The following is a 13,145-nucleotide window of genomic DNA, read 5'->3' as shown; positions in this document are numbered from 1 at the left end:
TAAATTAATTTTAGTAGATTTTTGACAAGATAATTTCCAGAGGTTGTCATAAACATTGACCTGGATTAGTTTCATCATATAAAAAAGTAAAAATAAGGAAAAGTAATGCCTATTTTTCCGGGTGGGCTTTATTAATTCCAACTACCAAATTAGGTGTCATGGTCGGAGGCGACCATCAAATATATGTTTATGTTATTCCTCACTTTAACCGTTAAATACAGTCCAAGGAGTAGACCGGGAATCGAATCCAGTACCACAATAGATTATAACGTAACGGACTTCACCTTTAACTGCTTGGATATCGTGGGTAGTTTCTTCATACATTTAACTATAGATACACGCAGTAAATAATTTTGTAAATTATTTATTTTTTTCATACAGAAATTCAATAATCTCTTAGAGAAGGGTACCGCTTTTCGGAAAAGAAAAGTCTTCGCCTTCATAAGTAGTTAGCCCACAAACTCCGCACCAGACTCCAAGTCAAATTAAACATGACAGGGAGATGTACTCTATCCAGTGCCACTATAGTCCTAAGATGGCGGTGACGTAGGCTTTCTGGGCAAGCCTGTCTGAATCTAATCTATATATTTCAAACACTATCATTACTTACTACAGTAATAGATTGGGAACCGTGAGAGTTTTAGTGAAAGTCAGGAATTTCAGAATTATGATCTTAACTTTCAACTTGTAAAGCCATACTTGCTAATTAATTAGTGTTGAAATACCTTTGATAAGAAATCATTTTTAATTCTCATTGTTTTAGGTGCATTAATAGCTTTAAATTAATAGTTGTCCTTAAACTGTTCGATCTATTAGAGAAGAAAATGTATCTAGAGACCAGAATTACGGAATATTCAAGGCAGTCTTCTTCCTACGATAAAGCGTTAATCGATCTTTGAAAAGGTAAATTTTCTGTGATGATTTTCAGAATCAACACAAACTAAAACTACATTTAATTTCAAAATCATACCAGAGGAACTAGAAAAAGAATGGGGCGCCAAGGTAGCCGAGCGATTACAGGCAAAGCTAATATGTATCGTGGTTCTGGGTTCTGCCTAGGTTTTAGATTTTATATAGTGGTTAATAAAAAGATTCATCGTAAAGAATATTTGCTAGTTGCCTCTGTCCAAAACACCTAATTTGATAGTTGGAACTAAAGCTTACCTGAAAAAAGAGGTATTATTTTACTTCACTTTCTATGTAAAGAATCACTTGGAGCAAAAGAATGATTTTCAGTCACATTTTAATTCAGTAAGTCTCATGTATTTTTGAGCGTAGGCTAAGAAAGTGAAGCTGCTTTTTTAAATTTTATTTGTACGATTAAAGTGGTTCAAAAAGAAAAGCTACAAAACCAGGTTTTAAGGTGTTTTAAGTAGATTCGGGGGTTATTATTATTATTTTTTTTTTTATTCATGAATTTTTTGTTTTGTTTTTACCATTATTAAAGGATGAAACAGATGCATAATTTTCCTTATTTTACAAGACAGAAAATAAAAACAATAATTTGTTTTAAAATAAAAATAAATAATTGCTAAAGTTAACTTCATGACCAAAATATTTTTATCCGGGTCCATGAGGACTATTTGAAAGATTATTGGGACAAAGTTCTAGCGTTTTTCGATTTAGAATTAGCACAATCAAAACAAAACAAAGAATTGATTGAATACGGTGACCCTAACACTGTACCTTCCCCTTATGAGAAAGGCCTTACCTTCTCAGTAAGCGTTGCAAAAGAAAAAGTAAAGGTTCCTTAACTTAATATGTTACACTCCACAGCTACTGATTCAGTTAAAATTCAATCACAGGAATAATGGAATTCACCTTCCTATATTTGAGAGATAAACTTTTCGGAAATTTAAACCGCAAAGATGAATGAATGTTAAAGGCCATCAGTACACATAGGTAACATAGAAAGAAATTAATCTGTTGGCCGAACGTGTGCGACCTCTCAAGGCCAAAAAAAGAACTATATAAAGCAACTTTTACTGCTGATATAAAATTTAATAATAAATAATTGTAAATAAGTATAATAATGAATGTAGGAGTAAAGTTGGCAACTAGATCAGTAAAGAAGCTATCTCTTTCTCTAAGAAAAATAAATAAATATAAACAAGCGGCCAATAAATTTGAAAAGGGCGATATCGTGATCAATTTCCAAGTGGCTCATCCAACACTGTATAATTTTGACAAATTCCCGCTCATCCATAGTTGTATACACTCTTACTAGCAACTCTAATTACAAAATAAAAAAATAAGACCTCTTTTTCTCTTTATTATTTTGAATACTTTTACATTACTGATGTAATATTATTAGGTACATGATGTCAGAATTTGTAGAATATCTGTTGCATGTTCTTTTAAATTTACTTACAAATTGTTAACAGTATTTTTATTTACACACGAGAGTGTAACAAATAATTCGTAGAAAGTTAGAGTAATTGTGGCCTTTATAATCAATGAAGGAAATTGCGTTTACAAAAAATAGGAAAAATAAACTTCTCATTAATTAAATGAGAACGTTTTCAGTGGTCCAAATCATCTTCAAAGGTCTTTTCGCCCTTCTTGAAAACGTTTTTCCATTTGTATAGGCGAACAAACTCTTGGTAACCCAAGTTTGCAAACTTCAAACGATATCTGTCGTTCTGTTTAAACAAGAAATTCCAATTTCCCAGCATGTTGTGCTGCTTTGTAAAGTTATTGTTATGTAACTGAAATATTCTTTGCGTTACAAATTACTATCGAAAAACAAAATTTTGAACATATTTTCTGTCAACGCATTAACACTCCAATCTAATCAGAAAGTCTTTTTACAATATAAAATCCACACGTACAATCCTCTCTGAAATTATTTCAATATCAATTCGGTTACCAATGTTCAGCTGTTAATCTCTTTTAAATTTTGATCTGGCTATTTTCTTCAACTATTAAATGAATGTCAAATATTAATTATCAAGTAAATAAAAATTATGCTATTTTATATTAAAAATCAAATCAGCAAGTTTACAAATCAAACTTACAACTAGATAATGGGCTTTAAAGAAGGTTGTAGCCCTAGCAAGAAATGAAATCTCTAAAATACATTGAATCAAAACATTCTTGATGGATATATTTTATATTATAATTATATCGTTAAACTTTAAATAAACTTAAACTTTCTGTTTTCTATAGCTGATTTTATCAGTCATTGCATGTTTTTCTTTTTTTATTTGACCATTTCGGATTGTTATTCATCATTTACAGAGATACTTATATATGTTGCAGAGAACCAGATAATTCTACCTTTTTATCATTTGTATTCTTTTAAATTTTTTCTAAGTTCTAGTTCAGAGATGTTGGGAAAAATAACTAAATACCCAGCTGCTGTAAAATCCTTGTTTTCATTCATAGACACCTTTTAACTTCCCTCACATTAAATATTCAAGTGCAATGTGTGTTAGAAATGTTTTCCATGGAAGTTAAACTAACATTAGATATTGAATAAAAATTCAAAACTAGTCAGAAATAAGGACAAATATAAGTGCTGTGACCGATAGAATCATTATATTACGTTGCACTGCGGACCTAACCCAACCACACTGTTCTAAAATCTAAAAATCATTAGCTCGGTATGGATTCATATGCTCTGAAGCCATTTTCATCTGCAATAAAATCTACACGAAATTTCACACCATCTGGTGATGTGAAGCCATATGCACCAGTTTTAACGTGAATTTTATGATTTTCATCTTTTGGATCATCTTTGAAATATCCTTTTTCCATTCTGTAGACTGAGTTCCCCGTTAGAAAACTGAAACATTAGGTGTTTTAATTAATACACAATAAAATACAGTTTATATTAAATTATATTTGAATCATTTTGTTAAATATTTATTTCTGTTACACAGTAAGATTTGTCTGTTGATTACACGATAGTATAACGCTAGTTATGGTTGTTTTCTGAATATCTTTGAGTGGTATAGACATTGTCATTCTTTAAGGTCTCAGTTTTCTTGAACATCAAAATATTGTGATATTGATGAAAGCTGTGAATGAGAAATTAGAATTTGAGATATTCTTGGAGAAGGTAACTAGTTTAAATTGAACTAATTCTTTTAGAAAGAAGGCTTTGGTTAAACATTTAATGTATACCTACTGAAAACGCTTCTACGCAACATCTCTCCTAATTATAAGGTTCCAGCAGTGGCTTAAAAGACAAGAATTTATTATTTGAATGTCAGCGTATCCAAATAAATACGAAAATAAAAACTTAGAATGCTCTCTTTAAACAAGTTGGTTAGGCTACAATAAATGAGAAGTTAGAGCAAAATTAAGTTAATTAATTGTATAACAAACTAACTTATCTACCCCTTAATGCTGAATATCTGATCGAAAATAGCGCGTAAAGTCCTCCTGATAAAAAGAGACATTACCTTAATTTGCAGGTTTTTGTTGTATAATTTTATCTCTCAATAGATTGAAGAAGTGCTACCGAATCTATGAAGGATTTTCTTTTTAAGGAAACAAGCGTGTAGTACAATTGATTAGTTTGAATAGTCTTTTCCAGGAGAGTCTTATAACGTCCACGGATGAACTACAGAATATCTGCTATTAGGAATAACTATTAGGCATCTTTAAATTTTGAATAAAATATAGGTATCCTGATAATAAATAGGCCTTTAGATTTACGCTTCTTACAGCACACTGTCCGGTGAGAGGACCTGGAGGCCGGCAGGGTGCTGGTAAAAGCTCCCGGCGCCAATCCTCTCAAATATTTACGCACCTTAAATTAAATATATATTTATATGGACAAGAGCTATTTCATTCCTAATTATTATGCCATCTTTAATTTTAACTTTTTTTAAAAAAAAAAAAAACTGTTCAGTTATGTGGATTAAACATTTTAAAATGCCAAATATTCAGAGATATAATTTCTAATATCCATTAATTTAAAATTTAACCATGCAGAATTATTACAAAACATTTATTTTTCCCCCTTACAATAATTACGTCTTGATGCCGGTACCAAAATGTTTAGATGATATAATGCATCATTTAGACAGAAACCATCGATTGGTTTATAAAGTAATATAAATTTAATTCTTACATAATTACTTTACTTTGAATCCCGGATGTTGTTAAAATGGAACATAAATTTAGAATTTATCTTAAACTTTTCTTTTAGTAAATACTAATAAATTATAAATTACATTTTTATAGAATACAAGAGTTATAAAATTGTAGCAATATTAATATGTTACGAATTAACTTTGTTATTTTCCAGTAATTTTTTGATTAAATCTCTCAAAGCATGATACGCAAATCTACTATAGTAATTTATTTCTTGATTTAAAGTTATTTGATAATGAAGGTTGCAATATCATGGTGGCTATCTATGCTGCTACTTTATTAGTAGAGAAAGGTAGGTAAAAAACTTTTATCTCCTAACTTTCGTTTAAAATAATAAATTAATCACAGTGGAAATGTTGTTAGCCGCTGGTTTTAGAAAATAATTTAAAAAAATAAATAAATTAGGAGTCCTAAATACTTGAATCCGCTCATCAAAAAACATCTTTCATTGACTGAGTTCTTAGTCAGTAAAACAATCAAGAGATAGCTCCGGCATTCAATGAGTTGAATACTCCTTGCTGGTTGAATAATTTAAATGGAAGCTGGGGTTTAAGATTTATGCTTGTTTACCAAGCATATGGAAGAAATAGTTGACACAATTATTTCATAACTATTGCAATGGACTATTGTAACTATTGCAAATCAATGAAAGAAAAGGTATCCTGTAGGAGCATCTAATGAAGCATCGCAAAGAAACCACAGGAAAAGACAATCAATATTAATTGAGAGTCGCCCATGGATTTTTGAAACTAATAGTGGACAATTGACGACTTTTTGATGTTATTAAGGACCCCTGAATCCAATCTCGATCATTTAGGAGTGGAAGAATTATTCTCCAGAAAGTGAGAATTCATTACTAGTAATCGGTCGACGTAATTCTACCAAAGAAAACAAAATCTGGTGACTTTTCTTAGTGTTTTATGGGCCAACTCACTAATAGTTTTTCACATATTGTTATTTATTCCAAATGGAGTTCAGTACTTCAAGACCTGATAGAATCTTGGCTTCAGTCTTCTTGAAGCTGTAGGCTCGCCGAAATGGTAACGAGATGGAAGTGCGTGAAGGGTGAAGAAGTTGTCTGTTAGCTTGGTCATGTGTGTGAAAGCGTTGAATGTCGAATTCTTTTTGAAAAATCTGTAATCTTTTCGTCAACCAGTTGCTAGCTTTAATCCAGACTTGGTAGGCGTATGTTAAAAGAAGTGTAAGTAATCCAGATTTTGGTATTCCTATGACCGAACAATCTACCGTTCTTTCATTGACGAAAATAAAGAAATCTGTTGAAAGTCAAGTACAAAATCAAATCATCTATAATTGAATTATATATCTACTTACTCAATGAGATAACCGCCTTGTTCATCTCGCAGATTTACATGATGTAGAAGTTCCTTGTTCGGCTTATACTCATATATTGCAGGAACTTGTTGCCTATAATTTGGTCTAGAAGGTCTACTAGGTGGTTTAGGAGCCGGTGTGGGAAGTGATTGCATTGTGGCCTCTGGATTTTGTCCAATAACACTGACGTGGTTCGGATAAGGTACTGGAGGCGGTGGTGGTGGTTGCGGAGGTGGAGGAACTGGAGGCAGCACCGGTTGCTCTGTAGGATTGGTTGCAAGCGGCACTGTTAGAGTATCAGTTTCTGGTGTCTCCGCAGAAGAAATTATCTCCAGTACTGACATTGGCCAAGTTTCAGACCATGGTGGCGATCGTTGGCTGCCTGTAAGAGAGCCATGTTTGGTTGCTCGGCTCAGTCTGCTTAAACCAGCTGGAACCAGCTGCAATGGAAGTGGCAACAAAGATATCGACGGAGGAAATACTTTTTCGCTTAATAACTTAGTGTTTTCAGTCGTGTTGTTTTGGCTAAGTACATGCTCCAAGCAGCCAATCAGCAGCATTATAGTCTGGAAAAAATGTTTACTTAAATGTCAGTTTATATGATTTTTTTTAATTCAATTTTCTCAAAAAACAGTACAAAGATCTTTGATTTCATCGCTGATAGCACTCATGTTAATAGTATCCCTGACCAATTTTAGGAAATACTCAAAACGTTTGCCATTTTTTCTTGTTTTTGACTAATTTTAATCCAACATCAGAGGAGATTAATCAATTCGATGTCAAAATTTCGATTTCGTTATGTTTCGGTCTCTCTCTACACTTACATTTAAGGCAACAATTTAAGACTTTTGAATAGAGAACTTCCTAATTCTTTAATTTATATTCAATCAATCTTTATTAGTTTTAAGGCAATTGCCTTATATACATAGTTTGGAGATCGTCCAGAGTTATTTTAAATTATATTAAGTTAAAGAAATAAAAATGCAACTATCTGATGAATATCTATACAAAAATATCATTGTCAAAATATCATTGTATATCTTGTATACAAAAAATACATTTATATATATTTTTTTTTTTGCGTTTATTTTTGCTACAATCAGCGCGTTGGCGCTATAAGTAACAGTGATAACAGTATCAACAATAACAGAAGAATACGAGTGGAGAAGTTACCCAGCGGTAACACTCCAAAATAGGCTATTAGTCGCTCTCTTCACTTGAGAGGAGATCACGAGGCCACTGTCTCTTAAGGCGTCTTGTCGGGTTGTCAGGAAGAGTTCTAGAAGAAAGATTTTTAGCTAGAGGATTTATATGAGATTGCAGGTTGTATTGGAGTTTTCTGTATCTTGTTTTAGCAACTTGTGTGACAAAAAGAATGTTAAGGTCAGTGTGTATAGTCAGGTTGAGACATAAAATGGAGCGTTTACAATAGTTCGAAGAATTTTAGATAGTAAAGATTGAATCCTTTAAAGATTGGAGCGTTTGGTTGAACCCCACAGCTCTATTCCATACGCCCAGATGGGTTTTAAAATAGATGTATAAATTAGTCTTTTGTTGTCCAGAGAGAGTTTTGATCTGTCGTCTAAGAGTCTTTTAAGTAGTCGATAGCATCTGTTCAGTTCTGTTCTTTTAAGTCTAGTGTGGGGGTTCCAAGAAAGCCTGCGGTCTAAGTAAAGCCCAAGGTAGCGGGCAACGTTCACTATTGGTAGAGGTGTTAGGTTATAGATGACTGGAGGAAGAATAATGCGACGAAGAGTGAAGGTGATATTTTGAGACTTGGTTTCATTAAGTTTAATAGCCCATCTCTTGAACCACTGTTCTAAGGAGGAGAGATGTGACTGCAGATTTCTGTGAGCAAGTACAGGATCATGATTAGTGGACAGTAAGGCGGTGTCATCTGCGTATGTGAGAAGTGTAGTGTTAGTATCTGTTGGTATGTCTGAAGTGTAAATGGAGTAGAGAATAGGACCCAGAATGCTGCCCTGTGGAACTCCAGCGTCGATATGTTTAAGTGGGGAGAAAGAAGATCCTATTTGCACTCTGAAGTATCTGTCGGACAAGTAAGATTTTATGATTAAATAAAACGTGGCAGGTAAAATATTTTTAAGCTTCCACAAGAGGCCAGTGTGCCATACTCTATCGAAGGCCTGCTGTACATCAAGGAAAGCCCCTGAACAACATTCTTTCTTTTCAAGAGAGGATGCAATTATGTCCACTACTCGATGACATTGCTGAATAGTAGAGTGGTTACGTCTAAATCCAAACTGATGATCTGGGATCACATTAGAGTTTTCGAGGATAGGAAGGATTTGTTTGAGAAGAAGTTTTTCGAAAATTTTTCCTAGTACAGGTAATAAACTAATTGGACGGTAAGACGAAGGATATCACTGTCAAAATATCATTGTACTATATCTTGTATACAAAAAATACATTTATATATTAAAATAAAAAATTAAAACAAAAATTTCCAACTACAAAAAAGAAAAGAAAAAAGTTATCCATCAACAAATCAAAAATATAAATAAATAAATAAATTAAAGCAAAAAGAAAGAAATAATCAAAAAACTGCATCAAATAATCATCTTCTACATAACCAATAACCAATTTTTTTTTTTTTAATTTTAAAGTTTTGATAATAAAATTATAAAAATTTAATTTATATTAAACGACTTCCTTGAAAATACTAATTTTAAAAACTTTTGTTCCCATCTGCTCTCTTAATGTTGTAAAGATCGGCGGCGCAGCTTCGGAGCAAAGTTAATCTAGTTAGATGTAATCAGATGTAATGAACGGACTTTGGCCAATATGTATTAAAATATTTACTGTTTTGGAGTTTAGTAAAACTTTATTTTTAAAGTGTAGATGCTCTGCAAGGACATTAAGTTTCTAGAATGAGGGAAGGATATTATAAAAGGTATTCACCTAAACCCTGTAATACTGAACATTGATAGAACATTTTCAGCCAATAGTAAAAAAGAAACCTTATAATAACATTCTTCCATTTATTCATTTCTCTTATTAACTATTTTGTGTGATAATAAATTTGTCGAGAAGCTAGATTGTATTTATTTATATAAAGGAAAAGATAGTAAACTCTCAATTCCTAGTGTTCTAACAACAACAACTATAAAATGCCTTTCACTAAACGTTATTTTTAATAGAATGTTGGATATCCGCGATCATCAACACTCTTAAAGATAAATTCCCCTACCTTAAAGTCAATAATTAGAAATCCCATTCTTATTAGCAATGATATCAACTATTAAAAGCGTCTATTATTTATTACCTGCCATTAGATGCAAGAATGAAAGTTCAACTGAAGAGAATAACAAGATATTTGGCGGTTTCTAAACAGTTTTATTAATGAGCTTTTAATTATTACTTTTTATCAAGTAATTCTTTCTTGAAACCCGCACACTAGACTTAAAAGAAAAGAACAGAACTGAACAGACGCTATCGACTACTTAAAAGACTCTTAGACGACAGATCAAAACTCTCTCTGGACAACAAAAGACTAATTTATACTTCTATTTTAAAACCCATCTGGGCGTATGGAATAGAGCTGTGGGGTTCAACCAAACGCTCCAATCGCCAAAGGATTCAATCTCTACAATCTAAAATACTTCGAACTATTGTAAACGCTCCTTTTTATGTCTCCAACCTAACATTCCTTTTATCACACAAGTCGCTGAAAACACGATACAGAAAACTCCACTTCAACCTGCAATCTCATATAAATCCTCTAGCTAAAAATCTTTCTTCTAGAACTCTTCCTGACAACCCGACAAGACGCCTTAAAAGACAGTGGCCTCGTGATCTCCTCTCAAGTAAAGACAGCGACTAACCATTCAATATTTGGGAGTGTTACCACTGGGTAACTTCTCCATTCGTTACTTATCATTTATTGCTCTATTGTATCATTGTTACTTATAGCGCTAACGAGCTGATTGTAGCGCAATAAACGCAAACAAAAAATCAAGTAATTAATATAAAATTAACGTAAAATAAGGTGTGCTGCCCTTAGAGTTTCCTTCTTCTTCTTTTAGGTGTCCTGTGATGGCTATGCTCCTTAAAATTATACCATTTGAATGTAAGTATTGATGTTTAGTAACCTTTATGCTGCTGATATGATATGAGGATAATCAGTTCTAGGGTCAGAAACCAGATAGCTCTGATGGTCCTTGGAAGTTCATTCAAGACAAGTGTGGGACAATCTTAAGAATATTTGTACGTATATGGAGTGTAACATAATATTCAGTTCAAACTGGTATTGAGCAGTCTAAATTGTAGCAATGGTTGGTTGAAAATGTCAGGTTATAGGTAAGCGAAAAAGTTCATTATTAGCCATTAGCCTAATTATGATCGATAGTATTCTAACAAGGTCGGGAGGTTATTCGGACAAAAGTTGGTTTCTTGAAGACAGACCCAGCAACCGAGCAAACACATGCATTGCCTGACAGCTGATAGCTATTTCAAGTTTGTCAACAACAAAAAGCAATGGCACTATATGTACTGAGTATTTTTTACAATTTGTAAAAGGACTTGGAGAAATACTCTTACTGCAAGCTTTAATAAGAAGTTGTTCTCCAAACTTTCAAGACGGGAGGAGTGCTCTAGAGTTGTGCTATCAGATCACCTGGGTCGCAATGGTATAGGCTGAATGACCAATCCCAACGGAATCTAATCTTATAGAATTTTAAGTCCAATTTTTAGATTAAAGAATTTGAATGCAGACAACAGGCAGGTCCAAGGTTATCTACTATTGTAAACGAACAATCCATTAATTTTGTTTTTTTAGAATTGCAATTTTCTATTTAAAAAAAATCCATATTCTACAGAGCAGATACATTTTATGGTACATATTATAAGAAAGCTTTTATTTTCTCATCCATAAAACCCTTCACTTCTATATTATAACTAAGGAACGGATTTTTATGTATTTAAAAATGCCAAATATTTAATTAAAATATGCATTTATTTTCGTCAATTATGTGGAAAATATGTGATTTTCTTAAAATATTTTCTGGAATATTTAAGTAAAATGGACATTTTTGTTTATGAAAATGGATTTTTTTGGGGGGGGGGGGGCAAGTTATAATTATTTATACAACAAAGAACATTTTTACTATTTATAAAAAGATGTGTTAAATTTTCAATTTTGAAAACTTCACTCTTCGAAATGGTTTGCAACCACATGAAATTTCAAATGTTGGATCGTAAAGTGACGAGATCTGGGCGTAAGATGGACTTGTAACGACTAAAAGATCGTTCAACATCTACAGATGTTATAGGTGCCTTGCTGAAAGAAGTTATCTCGTTGGTTGTAAAGGGTACACGATGTTCTGAGGTGACTTCTGTTCCACTGATAATATCAGAAATCTGACAGATGGTCTCCCACCCTTTGTTCTTGCTCAGTACTTCTACCAGTTTTTAAGTTTGTGGAAAGGGATATCTGCTCTAACCAAAGCCCGACACAGATCTGTACTCAGAGTGGACTTACTTGATGATGGAGATGTAATGAAGGCTTGATAGGACGTCCTCTCTTTCTTTCTGTTTTTATTCTCTATGTGCGATCCGGTGGCAATATGTTGGGTGACTTGGGAACGTTGAGAGCAAGAAACGCGCTTGTCACAAGCTGTGCAGTACAAAATGTCTCCATCACTTCGAAAAAGTTCTGCTGGAAACTCGCGAAGATATTTAGCAACAAGTTGTTTGTTTGAGGCCGATGTTCGTGGCATTTCACCCAAAAAAGAATACACTAAGTGACCGAACGAAATGAATCGGACACTTCAACGAACGAGCTGAAAGAACAGACAACTTCAAAGAACTAACAAGTGCCCGTCACTGTTTAGCAGCATTCTGTGTAAATTACAATAACCATTGTACCCACTGTGATTCACAGCCCTACAGTCTGTGGTTCACAGTTCCTGTCAACCACCTCCCAATTATGAAATATGCCCAAAATGAAAAATATGTACATATTTTGATTAAATATGTAGAAATATTTATTTATTTTAATCAAATATGTATAAATATGCGATAACATCCAAATATGTGGAAATATGTGAAATAAAAGTAGACACAAACGGCTTAAAAAGTGTCAGTATGAATACTTCTAGTTGAAAAACGTCTGTAAATTGCCTAGAAAAATATGTAAATACATACGAATCCGTTCCCTAATTATAACTGTTATCTAATCGTTAACTGCGTGAAAAAGCGTAATGTCGAAAAACACGTATCACATTTTTTTTTTCTTTTTCTATAAAAGATATATCGTAAAATGTTTAACTTCTAACAAAAACTTAACTTATTAAAAAAAAAATGGTACTTTTCATATTTCAATTACTTACAATAGCTGATGTCATTTTACTATCATCTGCTAACACACTGACGACTGATTGAGTAGTTCTGCCCTCTTTTATAGAAGTCTTTCTCCAGCTTCAAAATCGATTCTTTATCATATCGCGATTTTAAATTTATTCAACTCAGCCTTTAAATACCATTATGATGGTTGGATATAATTAGAATTCAATAAATATATGACACAAATTCCTAGATTATAAACGGAATGGTAATTACCCACAAACATTGACTTCTACTGTGGCTTGCTAATTTAACGGTTTTTGTAGCTGCTGTCTGTAGAATGTTAAATGTGTAAGTGTGAAGTAAATGTGAATGAGATGTCAGCTGGAATTTGTGTATGGGTT

At 32.8% G+C, this 13,145-nt stretch overlaps 1 protein-coding gene across 2 annotated transcripts; it reads right to left on the bottom strand.

The window, feature by feature from the left end:
• Positions 1 to 3,358: 3,358 nt before the first annotated feature.
• Positions 3,359 to 12,845, bottom strand: LOC141452389 (uncharacterized). 2 transcript variants are annotated; one of them, XM_074124476.1, is made up of 3 exons: positions 12,789 to 12,845; positions 6,439 to 7,004; positions 3,359 to 3,787 (listed from the first exon to the last, which is right to left on the bottom strand). In XM_074124476.1, exons 1-3 carry the CDS (start codon positions 12,801 to 12,803, stop codon positions 3,598 to 3,600), a joined length of 771 nt encoding a protein of 256 aa, XP_073980577.1. In that variant the 5' UTR covers positions 12,804 to 12,845; the 3' UTR covers positions 3,359 to 3,597. The 2 variants fall into 2 exon arrangements, with proteins under 2 accessions (XP_073980577.1, XP_073980578.1); XM_074124477.1 differs by lacking the exon at positions 12,789 to 12,845 and adding an exon at positions 11,939 to 12,199.
• Positions 12,846 to 13,145: the final 300 nt, after the last annotated feature.

This window comes from Rhodnius prolixus, unplaced genomic scaffold, assembly GCF_049639745.1.
Source record: "Rhodnius prolixus isolate KJV_2025 unplaced genomic scaffold, Rpr scaffold_3, whole genome shotgun sequence".
NCBI classification, from domain to species: Eukaryota; Metazoa; Arthropoda; class Insecta; order Hemiptera; family Reduviidae; genus Rhodnius; species Rhodnius prolixus.
This window is presented reverse-complemented; position numbering and strand designations above follow the sequence as displayed.